The sequence below is a fragment of the Artibeus jamaicensis genome, unplaced genomic scaffold (assembly GCF_021234435.1).
Source record: "Artibeus jamaicensis isolate MK-2021 breed Jamaican fruit bat unplaced genomic scaffold, CSHL_Jam_final contig_1132, whole genome shotgun sequence".
NCBI lineage: Eukaryota > Metazoa > Chordata > Mammalia > Chiroptera > Phyllostomidae > Artibeus > Artibeus jamaicensis.
In genome coordinates this window covers 7,983,451-8,001,877 of record NW_026521221.1, presented here as the reverse complement: position 1 = coordinate 8,001,877, position 18,427 = coordinate 7,983,451, and the positions used below count along the sequence as shown (strand labels likewise).

At 37.8% G+C, this 18,427-nt stretch overlaps 1 protein-coding gene and 1 pseudogene across 29 annotated transcripts in view; one reads left to right on the top strand and one right to left on the bottom strand.

The window, feature by feature from the left end:
• The window catches only part of MGA (MAX dimerization protein MGA), a 146,269-nt gene that overhangs the window by 59,994 nt on the left and 67,848 nt on the right, over positions 1 to 18,427 (bottom strand). The window contains exon 1 of one of the 29 annotated variants that reach the window (XM_053665769.1): positions 18,144 to 18,269. The exons of the other annotated variants lie outside the window; for them this stretch is intronic. Coding sequence (XP_053521744.1) covers positions 18,144 to 18,166 — 23 coding nt within the window. The 5' untranslated portion in view covers positions 18,167 to 18,269. Of the gene's footprint in view, positions 1 to 18,143; positions 18,270 to 18,427 lie in introns of those variants that run through there. 29 annotated transcript variants of the gene reach the window in all.
• Positions 11,753 to 12,108, top strand: LOC119061289 (anaphase-promoting complex subunit 15-like; annotated as a pseudogene).

Below are 18,427 nucleotides of genomic sequence, written 5' to 3'. Positions count from 1 at the left end.
GTAGCATAATTGAAGACAAGTACATATGACACAGGCAGATTCAATGCTTATAATTCTTCAAAAAAAATCTTTTTTTTTAGTTTCCCCCTCCTCCAAATTAATCATTAAAAGCATATCAACTGTCCTAATGTATCTTAAGAATGTGTTAGTCACTTGTTCCTCGTACAACTTACTTAAGATCTTGACCTGACTTGAAAATTCTTCATTGGAGAACTTTCACTTTCAGTTAAAATGCTGAAGATCACACCTTGGCTGGGTGGCTCAGCTGGTTGGAGCACTGTCCCATACACTAAAAAGGCTACAAATTCAATCCACAGTAAGGGAGCATACCCAGGTTCAGGTTCAATCCCCAGTGTGGATGTGTTCTAGGAGGCAACCCATCCATGTTCCTCACACTGATGTTTCTCTTTCTCTATCTCTAACTATCAATAAAAACATTATCATCAGGTGAAGATTTTTAAAAATGATGAAGATCGCAAAGGCCATAACTTCTGCCGTAAAAATGAGAAAACACTACGTAAAATAAAAAACAATTTTTCTTTAAGACCTGGACACAAGTCTAAAAGAACCAAATTCCAGGAGGAACCAGCCTTCTCTAGGTGACAGATTGCTCCTGCTTTCAACACTGAGTAACATTTACATTGCCTGAAGCACAACTGAACAGAGAAAAGAGCAGCTATAAGCAAAGGATCTTTGCTAAGACGCACAGAAGCCAGTTAAACTTTTAATGTCTAAATATGAGCAGACTAGGAATCTGGAAGACCCCAACAGAAAAACTTGTCCTCACTTCTACCAATTACATTCCAGGAGACTTCTGCAGAATAAGCAAGAGTGATACACCAAAACTGAACTAAATACAGAGAACTTGTACTCTCCCAACACTTAGATCTTAAGTCCAATCCCATCTTTAATATCAGAAATCTGAAGTGAGCAGAAATTTACTAAATTACCTAAACTGAAAAATAGAAGGGAGGTGGAGGAAGTATGTCAGAGAACCATTCGACAACAAATGATCTAACATATTAGTAACTACACTTCCAAAAAGGCAGAAGAATGGAAGACTTGAAGAGAAAATGAACCAAAATATTCCAACAAAATATTCCAAAAGTGAAAGACTTTAACCCACAGATTCAAGAAGTTGAATCTCCAAGTTAAAACACCAAGGACAACAAATACAAAGAAAGTCATAGCTAGGCACATAAAGTCAGGCTGCTGAAAATTAAAGATCCAGAGAAAACCTTATGAGCAGCAGAGGAAAAAGACATATTACACGGAGGAACAACAATGAAACAACACCCCTGGCCAGGTAGCTCATTTGGTTCAAACATCATCCCCATACACCAAGGTTGCAGTTTTGGTCCTTGGTCTGGACAAATACAAGGAACAACCAATTAATGCATAAATAAGTAGAACAACAAACTGATGTTTCTCTGCCTCCCTTCCTCCCTTCCACCCTCTAGAGATCAATATAAAAAAAAGTTTTTAAAAAATGAGAATAGACTGACTACTCATTATAATAAGACCAAAAGATAGTAGAATGACAACCACCATAAAGTACTGAAAAAGCCAACTTAACCCTGCCTGGTGTGGTTCAGTGGATTGAGTGCAGCCTGTGAACCAAAAGATCACCACTCCCATTTTGATCAGGGTACATGCCAGGGTTGGAGGCCAGGTCCCCCATTGGGGGTGTGTATAAGGGGAAACGATTGATGTTTCTCTCCCATCCCCTTTCTAAAAATAAATTGTTTTTTAATTGGTGCTATAAATGAGTCAACTTAATGTTCCAAATCTAGCAAACAAGCCTTTAAAGCTGAAGACTTTTTTAGAAAACTGAGAGAACTCAGACTGATAAGAAAAACTACCTCCTAAGATCAAAAACAAGAATGTTAGTTCTCATTATTTATTTATAATTTTAAAAGTATATATTTTATTGATTATACTGTTACAGTTGTCCCATTTTTTCCTCCCCTTTATTCCCCTCGGCCCTGCACCCACCCTCCCACCAGCATTTCCCCACCCATTAGTTCACGTCCATGGGTTGTACATGTAAGTTCTTTGGCTTCTCCATTTCCTGTACTATTCTTAACTCCCCCATCTATTTTGTACCTACCACTTTTGCTTCTTATTCTGTACATTTTCCTCCATTCTCCCCCCTCTGCCCCCCCTCTGATAACCCTCCATGTGATCTGTTTCGGTGATTCTGTTCCTGTTCCAGGAGTTTGCTTAGTTTGGTTTTGGTTTTGTTTTAGGTTCAGTTGTTGGTAATTGTGAGTTTGTGGTCATTTTAGTGTTCACAGTTTTAATCATCTTTTTAAAAAAATATTGTATTTGTTTATCTTTAGAGAGGAAGGGAAGGAAAGAAGGAGAGAAATATCAATGTATGGTTGCCTCTCATGAGTCCCCTGCTGGGAACTGGCCTGCAACCTAGGCATGTGCCCTGACTGGGAATCGAACCGCACTCGTGTGGTTCGAAGGCCCACGCTCAATCCACTGAGCTACACCAGCCAGGGCTAATCATCTTTTTCTTAGATAAATCCCTTTAACATTTCATATAATAAGGGCTTGGTAGTGATGAACTCCTTGAACTTGACCTTATCTGGGAAGCACTTTATCTGCCCTTCCATTCTAAATGAAAGCTTCGCTGGATAGAGTCATCTTAAATGGAGATCCTTGCCTCCATGACTTCAAATACTTCTTTCCAACCCCTTCTTGCCTATAAGGTTTCTTTTGAGAAATCAGCTGACAGTCTTACTGGCACTCCTTTGTACATAACTGTCTCCTTTTCTCTTGCTGCTTTTAAGATTCTCTTATCTTTAATCTTGGGTAATGTAATTAATGCTGTGTCTTGGTGTGTGCTTCCTTGGGTCCATCTTGTTCAGGACTCTCCGTGTTTCCTGGACTTCCTGGAAGTTTATTTCCTTCCCCAGATTAGGGAAATTTCCTTTCATTATTTTTTCAAATTAAATTTTTAATTTCTTGTTCTGTTTCTTCTCTTTCCAGCACCCTTATAATTTGAATGTTGGTACATTTGAAATTGTCCCAGAGGCTCCTTAGCCCATCCTATCCCCTTTTTTAAATTGTTTTCTTCTTCCTGTTCTGATTGTTTTTTTTCTTCCTTATGTTTCAGATCACTGATTTGATTCTCAGCTTCATCCACTCCACTATTGGTTCCCTGGAAATTTTTATTTATCTCACTTAGTGTAACCTTCACTTCTGCCTGGGTCTTTTTTTATGCTAATGAAGTACCCAATGAGTTCCTTGACCACCCTTATAACCACTATTTTGAACTCTACATCTGATGAAGTGTTTATCTCCATTTTGTTTAGTTTGTTTTCTGGAGTTTTGTTCTGTTCTTTCATGTAGGCCATATTCCTTTGTCTTATTTTGGCAGCTTCCTTGTGTGTGCTTATCTGTATTAGGTAGAGCTGCTCTGACGGTATCATGGCCTACTGCAGAAAAGCACAGGGTACACTGGATGGGGTGGAGCCTTAGGTAATTGCCAAGGTGAGGCAGCAACCCCTGTGAACCAGGTTGATGGAGTCTCCTATATGGTGTCACCTTTCTGTGGCTCCATGTGGGGGAAGGCTCAGAGAAGGGACAATGGCACTGTGTGGCCTCTGGAGCTTTGTCTGGGAGGAAGCTGTCCTGCAGCATTCATCCTGATGACAGACGCTTCAGTTTCTCTATATATGGTACTGGTACCCTTACAGCTGCTGTCCCAGTGATAGACCCCAGAGGAACTGAGTCTGCCAATGCAGGCACTTTAAGACAAGACACCTGAGTAGTTTTTTCCACTGCCCCAACCCCCACTAATTTTTACAACCAGAATATATGGGGACTTATCTTCGTTGCACTGGAATCCTGAGTGGTCTGATGTGGAGCTGGGATCCCTTGCTCCAAAGGTATCCCTCCCGATTTTTATCCATCACACATGGGTGTGGGACCACCTGTGTTCTCTGTCTCTGCACATCTACACATCTCTGCCCCCTCCTACCTGTCTGGATGAATGTGACTTCTTTAATTCCTTAGTTGTCAGACTTTCATTCAGTTCTATTTTCTGATGATTCTGAGTGATAGTGTTTTGCAGTCTAGTTGTAATTTTTGCTGTAGTATACCAAGAAGCAAGCCATGTTTACTTACCCCTCCATCTTGACCAGGCTCAATTGATTTTCAATTGCCAAGAGTACCAAGACAATTCAGTGGGGTAAGAATGGGCTTATCACCACCACTCAAAACTGGTTCCATACCAAAATGTGCACACAATGTTCATGGCAACATTACTCGTAATAGCAAAGAAGTGGAAACAACTTTAATGGCTATCAACTGATGAAGGGGTAAGTAAAATGTGGTACCCACACAATAGAATACTGTTCAGCAATAAAAGGAATGGGGTACTGATACATGCTACAACATGGATGAACCTTCAAAACATTATGCTAAGAAACCAAGCACAAAAAAATTCACATATAATCCCAGCTATACAAAATATCCAAAATAGGCAAATCTGCAGAAACAAAAAGGAGACTAGTGGTAGTGTTATGACTGAGGTGGGGTTTGAGGAGTGGCTGAGAGAAAATGGTAGACTAACAGAAGGCACAGATCCTTGGGGGGGGGGGGGGGGGCGGTGATGGAAATGTCCTAAAAATAACTATGGTCATAGCTGTACAATCCTACAAATATACAAAAACACCACTGAAATATATACTTTTTTTAAAAAAATACCTTATTTACTTATTTATTTTTTGGAGAAAAAATAAAGGAGGGAAAAAAACATCAATGTTCTTGAATCAATTGCCTGTCATACACCCCAAACCAGGGACCAACCTACAACCCAGGCATGTGCCCTAACAGGAAATCAAACCAGCCACCTTTCGGTTCACAGGCTGGTGCTCAATCCACTAAGCCATACCAGCCAGGGCTTGATATACATACTTTAAAGGATTAACTTTATGGCAATGAATTACATCTCAATTTTTTTTAACTTAAAACAAAAATACTAAAGGGAGTTTTTCATACTGATAGGAAATGAACCAATCTAAAAATTAATTTAGGCCCTGGCTGGTGTGGCTCAGTGGATTGAGCACGGGCCTGGGAAACAAAAGATCCCAGTTCAATCCCAGGTCTGGGTGCATGCCTGGGTTACAGGCCAGTTCCCAGCATGGGAGGCAACCATACACTGATGTTTCTCTCCCTCTTTCCTTCCCTTCCCCTTTAAAGAAAAATGAATAAAATCTTTTAAAAATATGCTATATCTTTAAAAAATAATAAAAATAAAAATGAATTCAGGAACAAATGAAAAGACGAAGGAAAAAATAAATACACGCGTAAATATAAAAGACTGCTTTTCTTACACTTCTTTAAATGACTATTGACTGTTGAAAACAAAATGTTTTGGGCATTTATAACAAAGATATAAACTATAAGGACATTAGCTGTCCATAAAGTATTATATTAATTTAATTATACCAGAGAAATTAAGAATGCATATTATATTCTCTATAACTACTACTACGGATTAAATTGTATCCCTCCCAAATTCATACACTGAAGCCCTATCATACCTCCAATGTGCCTATACACATAAGAGTCTTGATGAGGTAGTTAATCAAGGTTAAATGAGATTTAAAAGGTGGGAAAATCTTTCCCTCTCTGTGGCAGCTGTCTGCATGCTAGGATGAGATCCCTCAACAGAAAATGCCACCAAAATCACATTCTTGGACTTTTCAGCCTCCGGAACTATGAGAAAATTGAATTTTTGTTGTTTTAAGCTACAGTACTTTGTTATGTCAACCAGATCAGACTAATACTACAACCACAAATAAAAGAAAAAATTTGAGGTTGGCTAAAAAGCCAACAGGCAATGAAAACAGAATTTTAAAAACTCAATCCAAATGAAAACAGAGAAGTGTAATCAAAGAGCAGATGAAAGAAACAGAAAATATCAAAATGCTTAGTAATAAATGAACATAAGAGCCCAATTAAAAGTTGAGATTTGAACAGTGAACAAAGCAAAAAGTCCCAACTCTAAGTTGTTTAAAAGAAAACACAATTTAACCTTGGCTCATATGGCTCAGTGGACTGAGCACCAGCCTGCAAACCAGAGTTGCTGGTTCGGCTCCCGCTCAGGGCGCATGCTTGGATTGCAGGGTCTAAGGTCCCACTTGGGGGCATGTGAGAGGCAACCACACAATGATGTTTCTCTTTCTCTCCCTTTCTTTCTCCCTCCCTTCTCCTCTATCTAAAAATAAATAAATGAAATCTTTAAAAGAAAACACAACTTAATTCTAGGACACAGATAGCCTGAAAGTAAAAGGAATGATAAAACCATGCAAACAAAGTTATCTATCTAAAGAAAGCCTCTGTGGCTCGGTAATACCAGACAAGGAAGGCTTTAAAACAAGAGTACCATCAGAGATAAGGAGGGGCATTATTAAAAATTTATGGGCTCAATATATCAAGAAGTCATAACAATCCCAATCGTATGTATACCTTATCATACAGCTTCAAAATACTTGAAGCAAAAATTTACAATACTAAAAAGAGAAACAGATAAATCCACAACTATAGTGGGAGATTTTAAAACACCTTTCTCAGTAACTGACATACAAATCAAATGAAGGAAAAAAGCCAGTAGGAGATGGAAGACTTGAACAACAATACTACCAAACTTCCCTGTAAGACTTCACAGAACACTATTTATAGCTAGGCTATAAATAATGTCATGATAAATTTCTACTTTAAAGGGTTTAAGTCACATGTTCTTTGACAACAGAATCAAACTACAAATCAGTAAACAAAAGATCAACACATTAAAATTTATAAAATGCACCTAAAGCAATACTCAGAGGAAACTTTATAGCTTTAAATAAAAAGTCTGAAATCATTAACTCAGGTGTTGATAGGTTTTTTTGTAAAATACTAGATAATAAAAATTCTTGGCCCTGGCTGGTATATAGCTCAGTGGACTGAGCACAGGCCTGGGAACCAAGCAACCACAGTTCGATTCCCAGTCAGGGCATATGCCTGGGTTGCAGGCCAGTTCCCAGCATGGCACACACAAGAGGCAACCATACACTGATATTTCTCTCCCTCTCTCCTTCCTTTCCCCTCTGAAGATAAATAAATTTTTTTTTAAATCTTAAAAAAAAAAATTTTTGGCTTTGAGGTCCATTCAGTCTCTAGTGCACCTACTCAACTCACTGTGCAATAAAGAAACCAAACAAGTGAGCATAGCAGTGTCCAACAAATGGGCACTGAAATTTGAATTTTATATAATGTTCACACATGATAAAATATTACTCTTTAGTTTTCCCCAGTGATTTAAAAATATAAAAACCATTCTTAGTGTGCAGGCCACACAAATAAACTAGGCAAGTTATGGTTCACAGGTCTTAAGTCTACCCATTCCTGGGCTAAAACAGATAAGTTAAAGCAAAAGCAAAAAGAAATATAGATTGGGGGAGGGAAAGCAAAATCAATGAAAAAGAAAAACTGAATTTGTGATTTGACACCTGCGAACAAAGAAAACTCCATGGTTTCCCTGATGAAATCTATCAAACATACAATGAAAAAATACCAATCTTGCACACACTCATAAATACACGAGAATGCAACACATTACAACTTGTTTTGTGAATAAAGCATAACCCTGAGACCAACGTCTCAGAAATAAAATCACCAACAAATATCCTTCACAAATTTAGGTACAAAGTACTTGATAAAATATTAGCAAATTAATCCAACAATACTCTTAAAAATGTTATAAACCTTGTGACCAGGTTTATTTAGGAACAAAAGGCTGGTATAGCAGTCCTAGACTGTACCCCCACACCCCGCAAAAATCAATGTAACTATATATATTTTTTAAGGTTTTATTTATCTTTGGAGTGGAAGGAGAGAGGGAGAGAAACATTAATGTATGGTTGCCTCTAGTGCGTCCCCTGCTGGGAACTGGCCTGCAACCCAGGCATGTGCACTGACTGGGAATTGAACAGGGAGACTGGGAATTGAACAGGGATCCTCTGGTTCACAGACCTGCGCTCAATCCACTAAGTCGATGTAACTATATTAACAAAGGAAGTAAAACACACCACACCTCAATGCATACAGGAAAATCATGTGATAAAATTCAACACTCATTCTGAAAAATAGTCAGAAAATTAGGACAAGAAGGTAAGTTTCTCGGTGTAATACAAGGAATTACAAAAAAACAATTAGAAGTACTGAATGATTTTCTGTAAGAGCAGGAGACATGAATGACTGCTTTCAAAATTTAATTTTAACCTATTATTAAAATAAATGCAACCAATACAATTAAGCAAGAAAGAGAGAAAAGGCATAAAGACAGGAAAGGAAGAAAACTAACTTTTGTTCACAGACAACGTAATTGTATATGTAGAAAATCCAAAGGAAATAAAATTAATACATGAATTTACCAAGATCATCAGATACAAGATCGACATACAAAAATCCATTGCATTCCTATATACTATTGGAAGTTAGGGGCTTATACTACCAGATTCCAAGATTTATATCTACTGTCATGAAGGCCATATGGTACTAGCAAAAGAATACACAAATGGTACAAAATTTAATCCAATAAACATAGTCACCTGATTTTTCAACATGCCAGGGCATTTTCATGGGGAAACTAAAGCCTTTCCAATAAATGGTACTAGAGCATCTAGATATCTGCATGGAAAAAGGTGACTTCACATCCTCCTCTCACACCATACACAAAAATAAGCCAAATGGATTACCGGCTTCAATGTGAAAGACAAACTAACTTCTCCTTCTCAAATATCTCTCACTTAATTTATGAAAACAGCTATTTCTTTATCTGGTTTTTAAATAAATTTATAGTATAAGTTACATAAGCAATTTGATTTCTAATATATAGTTTTACAATCATCACATTCCAGTTTTCCTTTCTCTTTTACTTTTTTATTTAGTCCTCACCCAAGAATATATTTATTGATGTTAGAAAGGGGGGGGGCAGGAGGAGGAGTGAGGAGAGGGAAAGGGAGAGTGGAGAGGAGAAGGAAAGGGAGAGTGGAGGGGAGAGGGAAAGAGAACCATGGATGTGAGAGACAAACTTGGCCTGGTTGCCTAGCATACATACCACCCCCCACTCCTCCCAACCCCCCAACCCCCGGGGTTTAGCCTGCAACCTGGATTGTGTCCCCTGACCAGTAACCTTTTTGGAGTACTCCAAGCCACCAGGCCAGGGCCCTTTCTTTGCTTTTAAAGGGTAATCAAAACAAGCTCCTTCTTTTCTCTTTCCCTATCATCTCAGTTCTTATGTACATTCATACCTAAATGCCTTTCTACCTCAACTAATTTAGAATCCACACTTAAGAACACTTGTCAAAAGCCCTGGCTGGTGTAGTTCAGGGGATTGAGCATGGACCTGCAAACCAAAGAGTCACTGGTTCAACTCCCAGTCAGGGCACATGCCTGGGTTGCAGGCCAGGTCTCCAGTTGGGGTCACGTGAGGTACAACCACACACTGATATTTCTCTCCCTCTCTTTCTCCTTCCCTTTCTCTATAAATAAATAAATAAAACTTTTTAAAAAATAATAAAGCCTTAAAAAAAGTACTTGTCATAATATCTTCACATTTCAATACATTAACTCCCAAAATGTAGGGGAAAACCTGTTACGTTCTTTTCATTTAACCACACAACCTGAATTTTATTTGCAGTAACTGAGAACCTCATGAAGGTGATCTTGGCTATTAATGCAGTAACTGCTTTCACATCTTCCTGAGGAATGAAACTGGCTAAGTTAGAAACATTCTCAGAAAGGATTGATCTCTCCTTATCTTGCAACAAAAACTTTATGCATAATACAGAAAATTTTGTCAGCAGAAGGATTTTGCAGTTCTAAGAAGTCTTCATCCAAATAAACTGGATGACAGATTAAGCAAGAACATGGGCAAAACAGTAATTTGTACTCATCAATTAATTTAAAGCAAATGATCGCTTTTTTGTTGGTTGTACAAAATCCATGCAACAAGTATGACGTATACAGGCCATTCTGAAACACAATTTAAAAGCTTAGAGTGCTATGGATAAAGTCATTCAATCAGTATTTATAGTCAGCCCTCTACATTTAAGGGTTCTGCATCCAATGATTCAACCAACAAGATGAGAAATATTAGGGGGACAAGTTATTGCTGATGTGTACTATACAATCAGGCCTACTGATGCCTGTGTCTGCAATAAACACAAGCAGACTTTTTTTCATGTCACTCCCTAAACAATACTGTATATATAACTAGTTATATAGGATTTGCATTGTATTACATACTAAAAATAATCTCTGGACATAATCTGAAGTATACAGGGAAATTAGCATAGGTATGTACAAATACTACATCATTTTTAACAAGAGATTTGAGCATCTGATTTTTGTACTGGGGTGGGGGGAGGGTCCTGGAGCCAATCTCCTTCAGATACTGGGGGATAACTACAGTGAGTATCTACCATGTACCAGACAAATTTTGATAGGCCCAGAAATTACCAAAACATAGTCCCTACACTCAAGGAATTTACGGACCAGTGCAGGAAACACACAAGTAGACAATAGAATGTAATTTAACAACTACTATGATAAAGATACATACAGGTACTAAAGGCCATATAGAAGAACCTATAATAACATAATACGTTCCATGAAACTGGTACTTCTTAAATTAAATGAAATAAAATATACACTAGGAAAAGAGAATGTGGAGGGGGAACAAAGAGAGAGAGGAGAACTCTTGGAAATTAAAACCAATAGCTGCAATAAAATGTTCTGTAATTCAGAAGCTAAATCACTGAAATCTCAACATAAAATAAAGCAAAAAGATAACAGAAAATAAAAGATTGATGGTAAGATAATCATTCCAGGAGATGGGACGTCCCACTATAAGGAGTTTCAAAAAAGGAGAAAAATGAAAGAATTAGACAAATAATACTAGAAGTGTTCTAAAATTTCGTAATATGAGGAATCAATAAAAAAATCTTGTTTTTTTTAAAATGAGAAAACTATTTAGAAAATCAGAGGTAGAAGTGGACTCAGCTCAGGAAGCAAGTCATAAAGGAAAAAGAAAGGGGCCTTGGAGCTTAGGAGAAAGATAAATGTAACCTGCAAGGGTGGAGGAAGATACTGAGGAGGGGGATGGGAAAGGCATAAGCCTGCTCCCTGGAGGGAGAGTGCCAACAAAAGATCAAATGACCAGGAATCAAATTCTCAACAGGAAACTGGAACTCACAACATATTTTCAGCACAGAACTAACCAAATGATTTATAAAGTATGAGGGCTTAATAAAGCTATTTTTCAACATTTAAGAAGAAAATTAGGAGTTGAGAGAAGCAAGAGATTACTTTCATCATGTTACTTTATTTAAACATGCTAAAATTCTAGTTCTCATATATCTTTTCTGCAGAAATTACTGAAAGTACTTGACCAAAAGAAAAAGAGACAGACACAAAGATACAGAAAATGGGAGGACCTACATTAAGGTTTAACGCAGAGTTAGAACCATAGCAAAGTGAAGTCCCAAGAAGGCAGCTTGGTAAGATCTTAGAGAACACCCAGTTCAAATTGGCAAAAGATGATAAAGAGCAACTGAAGATATTATACCACAGACAAAAAAATTAACTTTCTTAGGGTGTGTCCCAGTTCTGATGGGTCCTTCCACTCAGACAGAGAGAAGTGCTTCCAGCTGGCTGCTGTTTCCTGTCTTCTGGTGTGTCACGAGCCATGTCCACCATGTTTCCCTCACTCTTCCCCTGTGTTACTGTGACTCTGTAGTTTAAGCTGGATCAACCTTTTGTGGAAGAGGCAGAGCTGCAGCAGCAAGAATGGCAGCATCAGGCCTGGCTCCAGAGCATTGCAGAGAAAGATATATCTATTGCAAGCCAGCCTCAGAGCACTAAGACACAAAGAGGATGATGATGAAGATCACAATAAGGAAGCAAAGAGAGGACTCACAGGATGATAAGGATATACAGAACATGAACAAGATGAATGACTACAATTAGTCTCCTGGTGGTGAAGAGGTCAATGAGGTGGACGTGGAAGGCAAACAACATGATCACAACCAGTGAATGATCTAGCAGGTGCCTCAGATTCAGGCCAACCCAACCTGCCCTGTAACCCCTGCAGAACCAGCTCATCATTCCAGTGCCTGAAAGCTCACCCTCAGGCACTTCCTCACCTATTCTCCACACCTAGTCTACTTGGGGACACTCCCAGGCCATCAGCCTGCCCATGAATCCCCAGGGACTGAACCCACCCTGCCTTTCTGGCCAGTATGTCACCCCTTGATTGCCAGGTGTAGTCTCTTTCTAACTCTATTTAATAAAGACACAGGACTAACTTTTTCCAAAAAATATTAAGAATTTTTACTTTCTTAGATCAGTGTGTATGTGTGTGAGTTAATGAACTCAGGGATTCCAAGTTTAACTGAAGAATTTGAGACGAATCAGCACCAGATATACAGAAAACCAAATATATGTAACTATATATATTACTAGACAATAATTAATTACTGAAAAACAGTTATACAAGAAAATGTGTTTATGGTATACTACTTGGCTCAGCAGTATGGAACATTTATACACCATAACATTAAAAAATTTATTTTTGTTGAAACTATACCAACCAGAGAAAATAGCACCTAACAACTTGGATAGTATATAATTTTATCCTTATTAAACCTGATTTATACAGAAGTCAGTATCACAAGAAACAATTAAAAGTAGAAAAACAAATTTCCTCTAGGAAGAAAATTAGGGGTGAAGAGGAGTGTGAAGCAAAGGAGTACTATTTTTTATCATGTGCTTTTAAGTTTTTCAAATTATGTATACATACTTATATAATAAAGAATGTGCCTGGTCTTTCTCCAGAGTTCCTGGCAGAGCTTCTGAAACCCTTGGAAATTGCTGAGTGATAGAAGTGTCTTTGTCATTCAGGAGCCCACTGTATCACACCTTAGATACGCTAATGAGGTGATTCAAAGTAAATCCAGAGAGAACTTGATGATGGGGCTGATAACTAGAAGACCAAATCTGTGATTAGGGGATTTGCACTTAAAACAGCATGACATCCTGGGAAGAAGGGGAGACTGGAGACTGAGTTCAATCACCTGGCCAATGATTTAATCAGTCAAACATACTTAACAGGACTCCAACTAAAAACTCTGGACACCAAGCTCAATGGAGCTTCCTGGCTGGTGAATACATCAATATGCCAGGAGAGTAACATGCTATATATGTATCCTGGGGAGCGCATGGAAGCTCTACATTTGAGACCTCCCTGCCCTTGCCCTGTATGTCTCTTCATTTGGTTGGTCCTAATCCATATTCTCTATAATAAAACTGTTCTAAATACAGTGTTTCCCTGAGTTCTGTAAATCATTCTACAGAATTAGTGAACCTGAGGTAGTTCATGAGAGATCCTATACTTGTACCCATTTGGTCAAAAGTCCAGGTAGCCTGGGGACTCCACTTGTGGCTGGCCTCTGAAGTCTTCTCAGAAACCTTGCCTTTAAATCTGTGGAGTCTAACACTAACTCTGGGGTGTTGGTGTTAGAACTGAGATAAGTAGTATCAAATGGGGTGAAATAGAATAGTACTATTTTTACCTACAATTTTTTAAAATTTAAGGCAACAGGAAAACCTGGAAGAATTAAACAGTAGTGACAGTATCCAATTTCCATTTAAAAAATTACAAGCTTACCCTGAATGGGGTGGCTCAGTTAGTTGGAATGTTGTCCTGTATACCCAAAAACAGGGCTGCTGGTTCAATTCTTGGTCAGGGCACATTCCTGGGTTTCAGGCTGGATTCCAGGTCAGAACACATGGAGAAGGGGGAGGGGCAACCAATCCATGTTTCTCTGACACAGATGTGCCCATGCTCGCTCTCGCCCCCACCCCTTCTCCTCTCAGTCTAAAACCATTTAAAAACCATATCCTCAGGTGAGGCTTAAAAATAATAATAAATTAAAAGCTTGACAAAGGCAAAATAGAAGAAAAGGACATTGCAACAATCTACATAAGTAATAAATTGGATACAATCAAGAGACAAAATAATATACCAAAGTACGTAAGAACCTACAATGATTACTTTTACAAAAAAAGCCTTCACTACGAATGTGGCCAAAAAAAGAAACTGGCAACTTTAACACAGTGGTGGAGTGAAAAGCGTACGACTATATAGGTGGACTCTAAAACTGAGGCAGTTACTATTACAAAGCTATACTAACTAAAACAATGTGGTTTTGGTCAAAGGACAAAGTGATCTAAGGATAAAAAAAATACTGGGGGGGGGGGGGTGAGACACAAAAAAAAACAGGAATTATTTTCTGCAAGGCGGGCCCCTGGTAGTACAGGCTTCCCTGCTAGGTGAGTGTTCTAAAGAACCCATCTGGCTCTGGCTGGTATAACTCAGTGGATTAAGTGCGGCCCTGCAAACCAAAAGATCGCGGTTCAATTCCTGGTCCGGGCACATGCCTGGGTTGCAGGTCAGTTCCCAGGCAGGGGACGCACAAGAGGCAACCAAACATTGATATTTCTTTCCCTCTCTCCTTCCCCTCCCCTCTAAACATAAATAAATAAATAAATAATTCAAAAAGAAAAGAAAAGAAACCATCTGTATCAGTGTACCAACTGGCACTGCTGTAAAAGGCTGTAAAAGGCTGCGTTCGGCTGCGGTGAATTCGTTTCTGAAGACTCAGCACATCTGCCCATTTCAGGATGGGTGATTTACAAGCGCACCTGCCCACCCATACCTGGTTGAGTGTTCAGCAGCTTTTCACCAAAAACAGCGTGACCCCCAATGGCACACCCTCCTTAGTCACCCAATCTCACCAAAAAAAAGTTTGTTTTCCAAGATAAAAAAAAGTCTTCAAAGGGAAATGTTTTGCTGACGTAAAAGAGGTAAAACAAAAAATGGCAGAAGCACTAACGGGCATCAAAACCAATGAGTTCAAAACTGAGCAGTGGAAAAAAGTCTCAACAGGTGTATTGCACCAAATGGAGAAATACTTTGAAGGTGACTGAAGTTTAAATGTGCAAAAATAAATACACAGCCCTGGCTGGTGTGGCTCAGTGGATTGAGTGCCTGCCTGCAAACCAAAGGGTCACCAGTTTAATTCCCAGTCAGGGCACATGCTTGGGGTTGAGGGCCAGGTCCCCAGTAGGAGATGCACAAGAGGCAACCACACATTGTTGTTTCTCTCCTTCCCTTTCTCCCTCCCTCCCTTCCCATTTTTATAAAAATAAAATATATATATATTTTTAAACAAATAAACAAATACACAATTTTTGTATAAATAAGTTCTGGGGTTTTTGGTGGAACAGACCTTCACACACATGATCACCAGTGCAGTCCCAATGCTCAGCAAGTATATTAAAAAGTGCTGAACTTCACTAATCATTAGGGAAATGCAAATTAAAACCATGATGCTCCCACTTTCACCACTTCTATTCGACACAGTACTAAAAGTTACAACAAGAACAATTAGGCAAGAAAGAGAAATAATATACATTCAAACTGGAAAACAGAAGTAAAGCTATCTCTATTCATGGGTGACATGAACTTATATGTGAAAAACTAAAGAATATACACACACAATTATCTCCTGTCGGTTAATAAATACAGCAAACCTGCAGGATACAAAATTAGCATACAAAAATCAGCTACATTTTATACATACAAGAAGCACCTATAGTTTATACATATAATAAGCAGCTATATTTTATACACTGAGCAATATGCAATATAAAACAGCAATTCCCTTTATAAAAAGGAAATTAAGAAAACCATTCCATTTACAATAGCACAAAAACAAAATACATAAAAATAAAACTTTCCGAGGAGGCGAGAGACTTTTTACATTAAAAACTATACAGTGCTACTAAAGGAAATTAAAGCCGACCTAAAAAGTGAAAAGATATCCCATGTTAATGGACTGGAAAAATAATATTGTTGAAGTAAAAATAGTACCCAAAGCAATGTAAGGATTCAGTATAATCCTTACCAAAATCCCAATAGTGCTTTTTGCAGAAGTAGAAAAACTGATACTAAAATTCATATGGAATTTCAAGGGATCCCAGATAACCAAAACAATCTTGAAAAATCAGAACGTTTGCAGACTCACATTTCTCAATTTTAATACTATAAAACTACAGAATCAAAACACTGTGGTACTAGCTTAAGAACAGACATACAGACTAAACGGAACAGAATAAAGAGCCCAGACACAAACCATCAAATATACGGTCAATTGATACTTGGTAAGAATGCCAAAACTATTCTATAGAAAAAGAATAGGGGTTTTTCTGACAAATGGTGTGGGGAAAACTTGATATACACATGCAAAAGAGTAAAGAAACATTACAACATACTTAATATACTCAAAATGGATCAAAGCCTAAATTTCAAGGCTAATACAGAACTTTTAGTAGACAATATGAAAAAAATCTTTGTATCTTGGATTTGCTAATGGTTTTTTAAAGTAGGATATCAAAAGAACAAGTAACAGAAGAAAAACTTTTTTCAATTATACCTTATCAAAATTATAAACAACTGTTTTTGTTCAATAAATGAGGACACTATCATCACAGTCAATTCACAGAATGGGAGAAAATATTTTCAAGTCATTTTTTAAATAATGGATTAATATCCAGAACATATGAAGAACTCCCATAACTCAAGGAGAAAAAGTTTTCATGTGCAAAGGATGTAAGTAGTCATTTTTCCAAAGAAAATATACAAATGACCAATAAACCCATGAAAAGATGTTCAATCATTAGGAGAACACAAATTCTCCTAATGAGAAGCTAATCATTAGGAAAATACAAATCAAAACCACACCGATACCACTTCACACACATTAGATGGCTATCACCAATCAAACCCTACTAATCTGAAGACTTGGACAAAGAAATTTATAAAAGCTTTATTCATACTTGCCAAAACCTGGGAGCAACTAAGATGTCTTTCAGTTGGTAAACAGATAAACAGGCTGGTGTATCAGACAACTGAATATTATTAGTATTAAAAAGAAATGTGCTATCAAGCCATGAAAAAAACAAAACAAAACCTTAAAATACATATTACTAAATGAAAGAAGCCAACGTGAGCCCTGGCTGGTGTGGCTCAAACCAAAGGGTCATGGTTTGATTCCATCAGGGCACATCCCTAGGTTGCAAGCCAGGTCCCCAATAGGGGGAGCGAGAGAAGCAACCACACATCGTGGTTTCTCTCCTTCTCTTCCTCCTTCAGTTTCCCTCTATCTAAATAAATAAATAAGTAAAATCTTAAAAAAAAAAAAAAGACAAAGTGAAAAGCCTACACTGTATGATTCCAACCAAATGTATGACATTTTGGACAAGGCAAAGCAATGAAGAAAATAAAAACATCACTGGTTGCCAGAGGTTGGCAGGGGTAGAGAGGTGGAAAAAAGGAGAATTAACAGGTGGAGAACAGGATTTTCAGGGCAATGCAAAAAATCTGTATGGTGCGTATGTATGTATGATAGATACATGTCACTATACATTTGTCCAAAACCACAGAATATAAGACACAAAAACTAAAACCTAATATAATGTATGGACTTTGGGTGATTATGATATATAAATGTAGGTTCATCAATTGTAACAAATGTACTACTCTGATAGGGGATCCTGATAATGGAGGAAGTTATGCATGTGTCTGGGCACAAGGTGCTAGGGGTATCCAACCTGAGGCCACACGTAACCCAGGATGGCTGTGAATGTGGCCCAACACAAAATCGTAAATTTACTTAAAAAATTATGAGATTTTTTTTATGATTACATGTTGCAACATATTTAATGTGTGGCCCAAGACAACTCTTCTTCCAGTGTGCTGCAAAGGTGCCAAAAAGTTGGATACCCCATTCCTTCCTCTCAATTTTGCAACTTTGGTTGCATCTAAAACTAAGCTAAAAAAAACAGTCCTTGATTTGTAAAATAATAAGTAAATAATGCAAGTTCAAATAAAGACAACAGTATGTCATGCTATTTTAACATGTAGTAGTAATCTTCACCTTGTTTTTCAGTCACGTAATTTATGGATTAGGGTGTCCATAAGGCAGTAAATTCTTAAGTATTAGATATAAACTTACTTTAAATCCCTTCTGTGCTTCATCTGGGTAAGTTTTGTGTCGGTTATGACATTTCTTGGGAGTCATTTCTTTTTCCTTCTTCAATTAACAGAGTTGTCTACATATAACAGGAATAGTCCTTTCATGATTAACAAAATTCTCAATCTAAATGAATGAAAGATCCCAATGGGGATAAATCATCCAATTGCCTACAATTCTGAATCCTGAACCCAACTGACATTCATTACATAAAAATGAACTGTCACTTCACAGTATGTAAAAGTAGTTATGGTGTTATTTTTTGG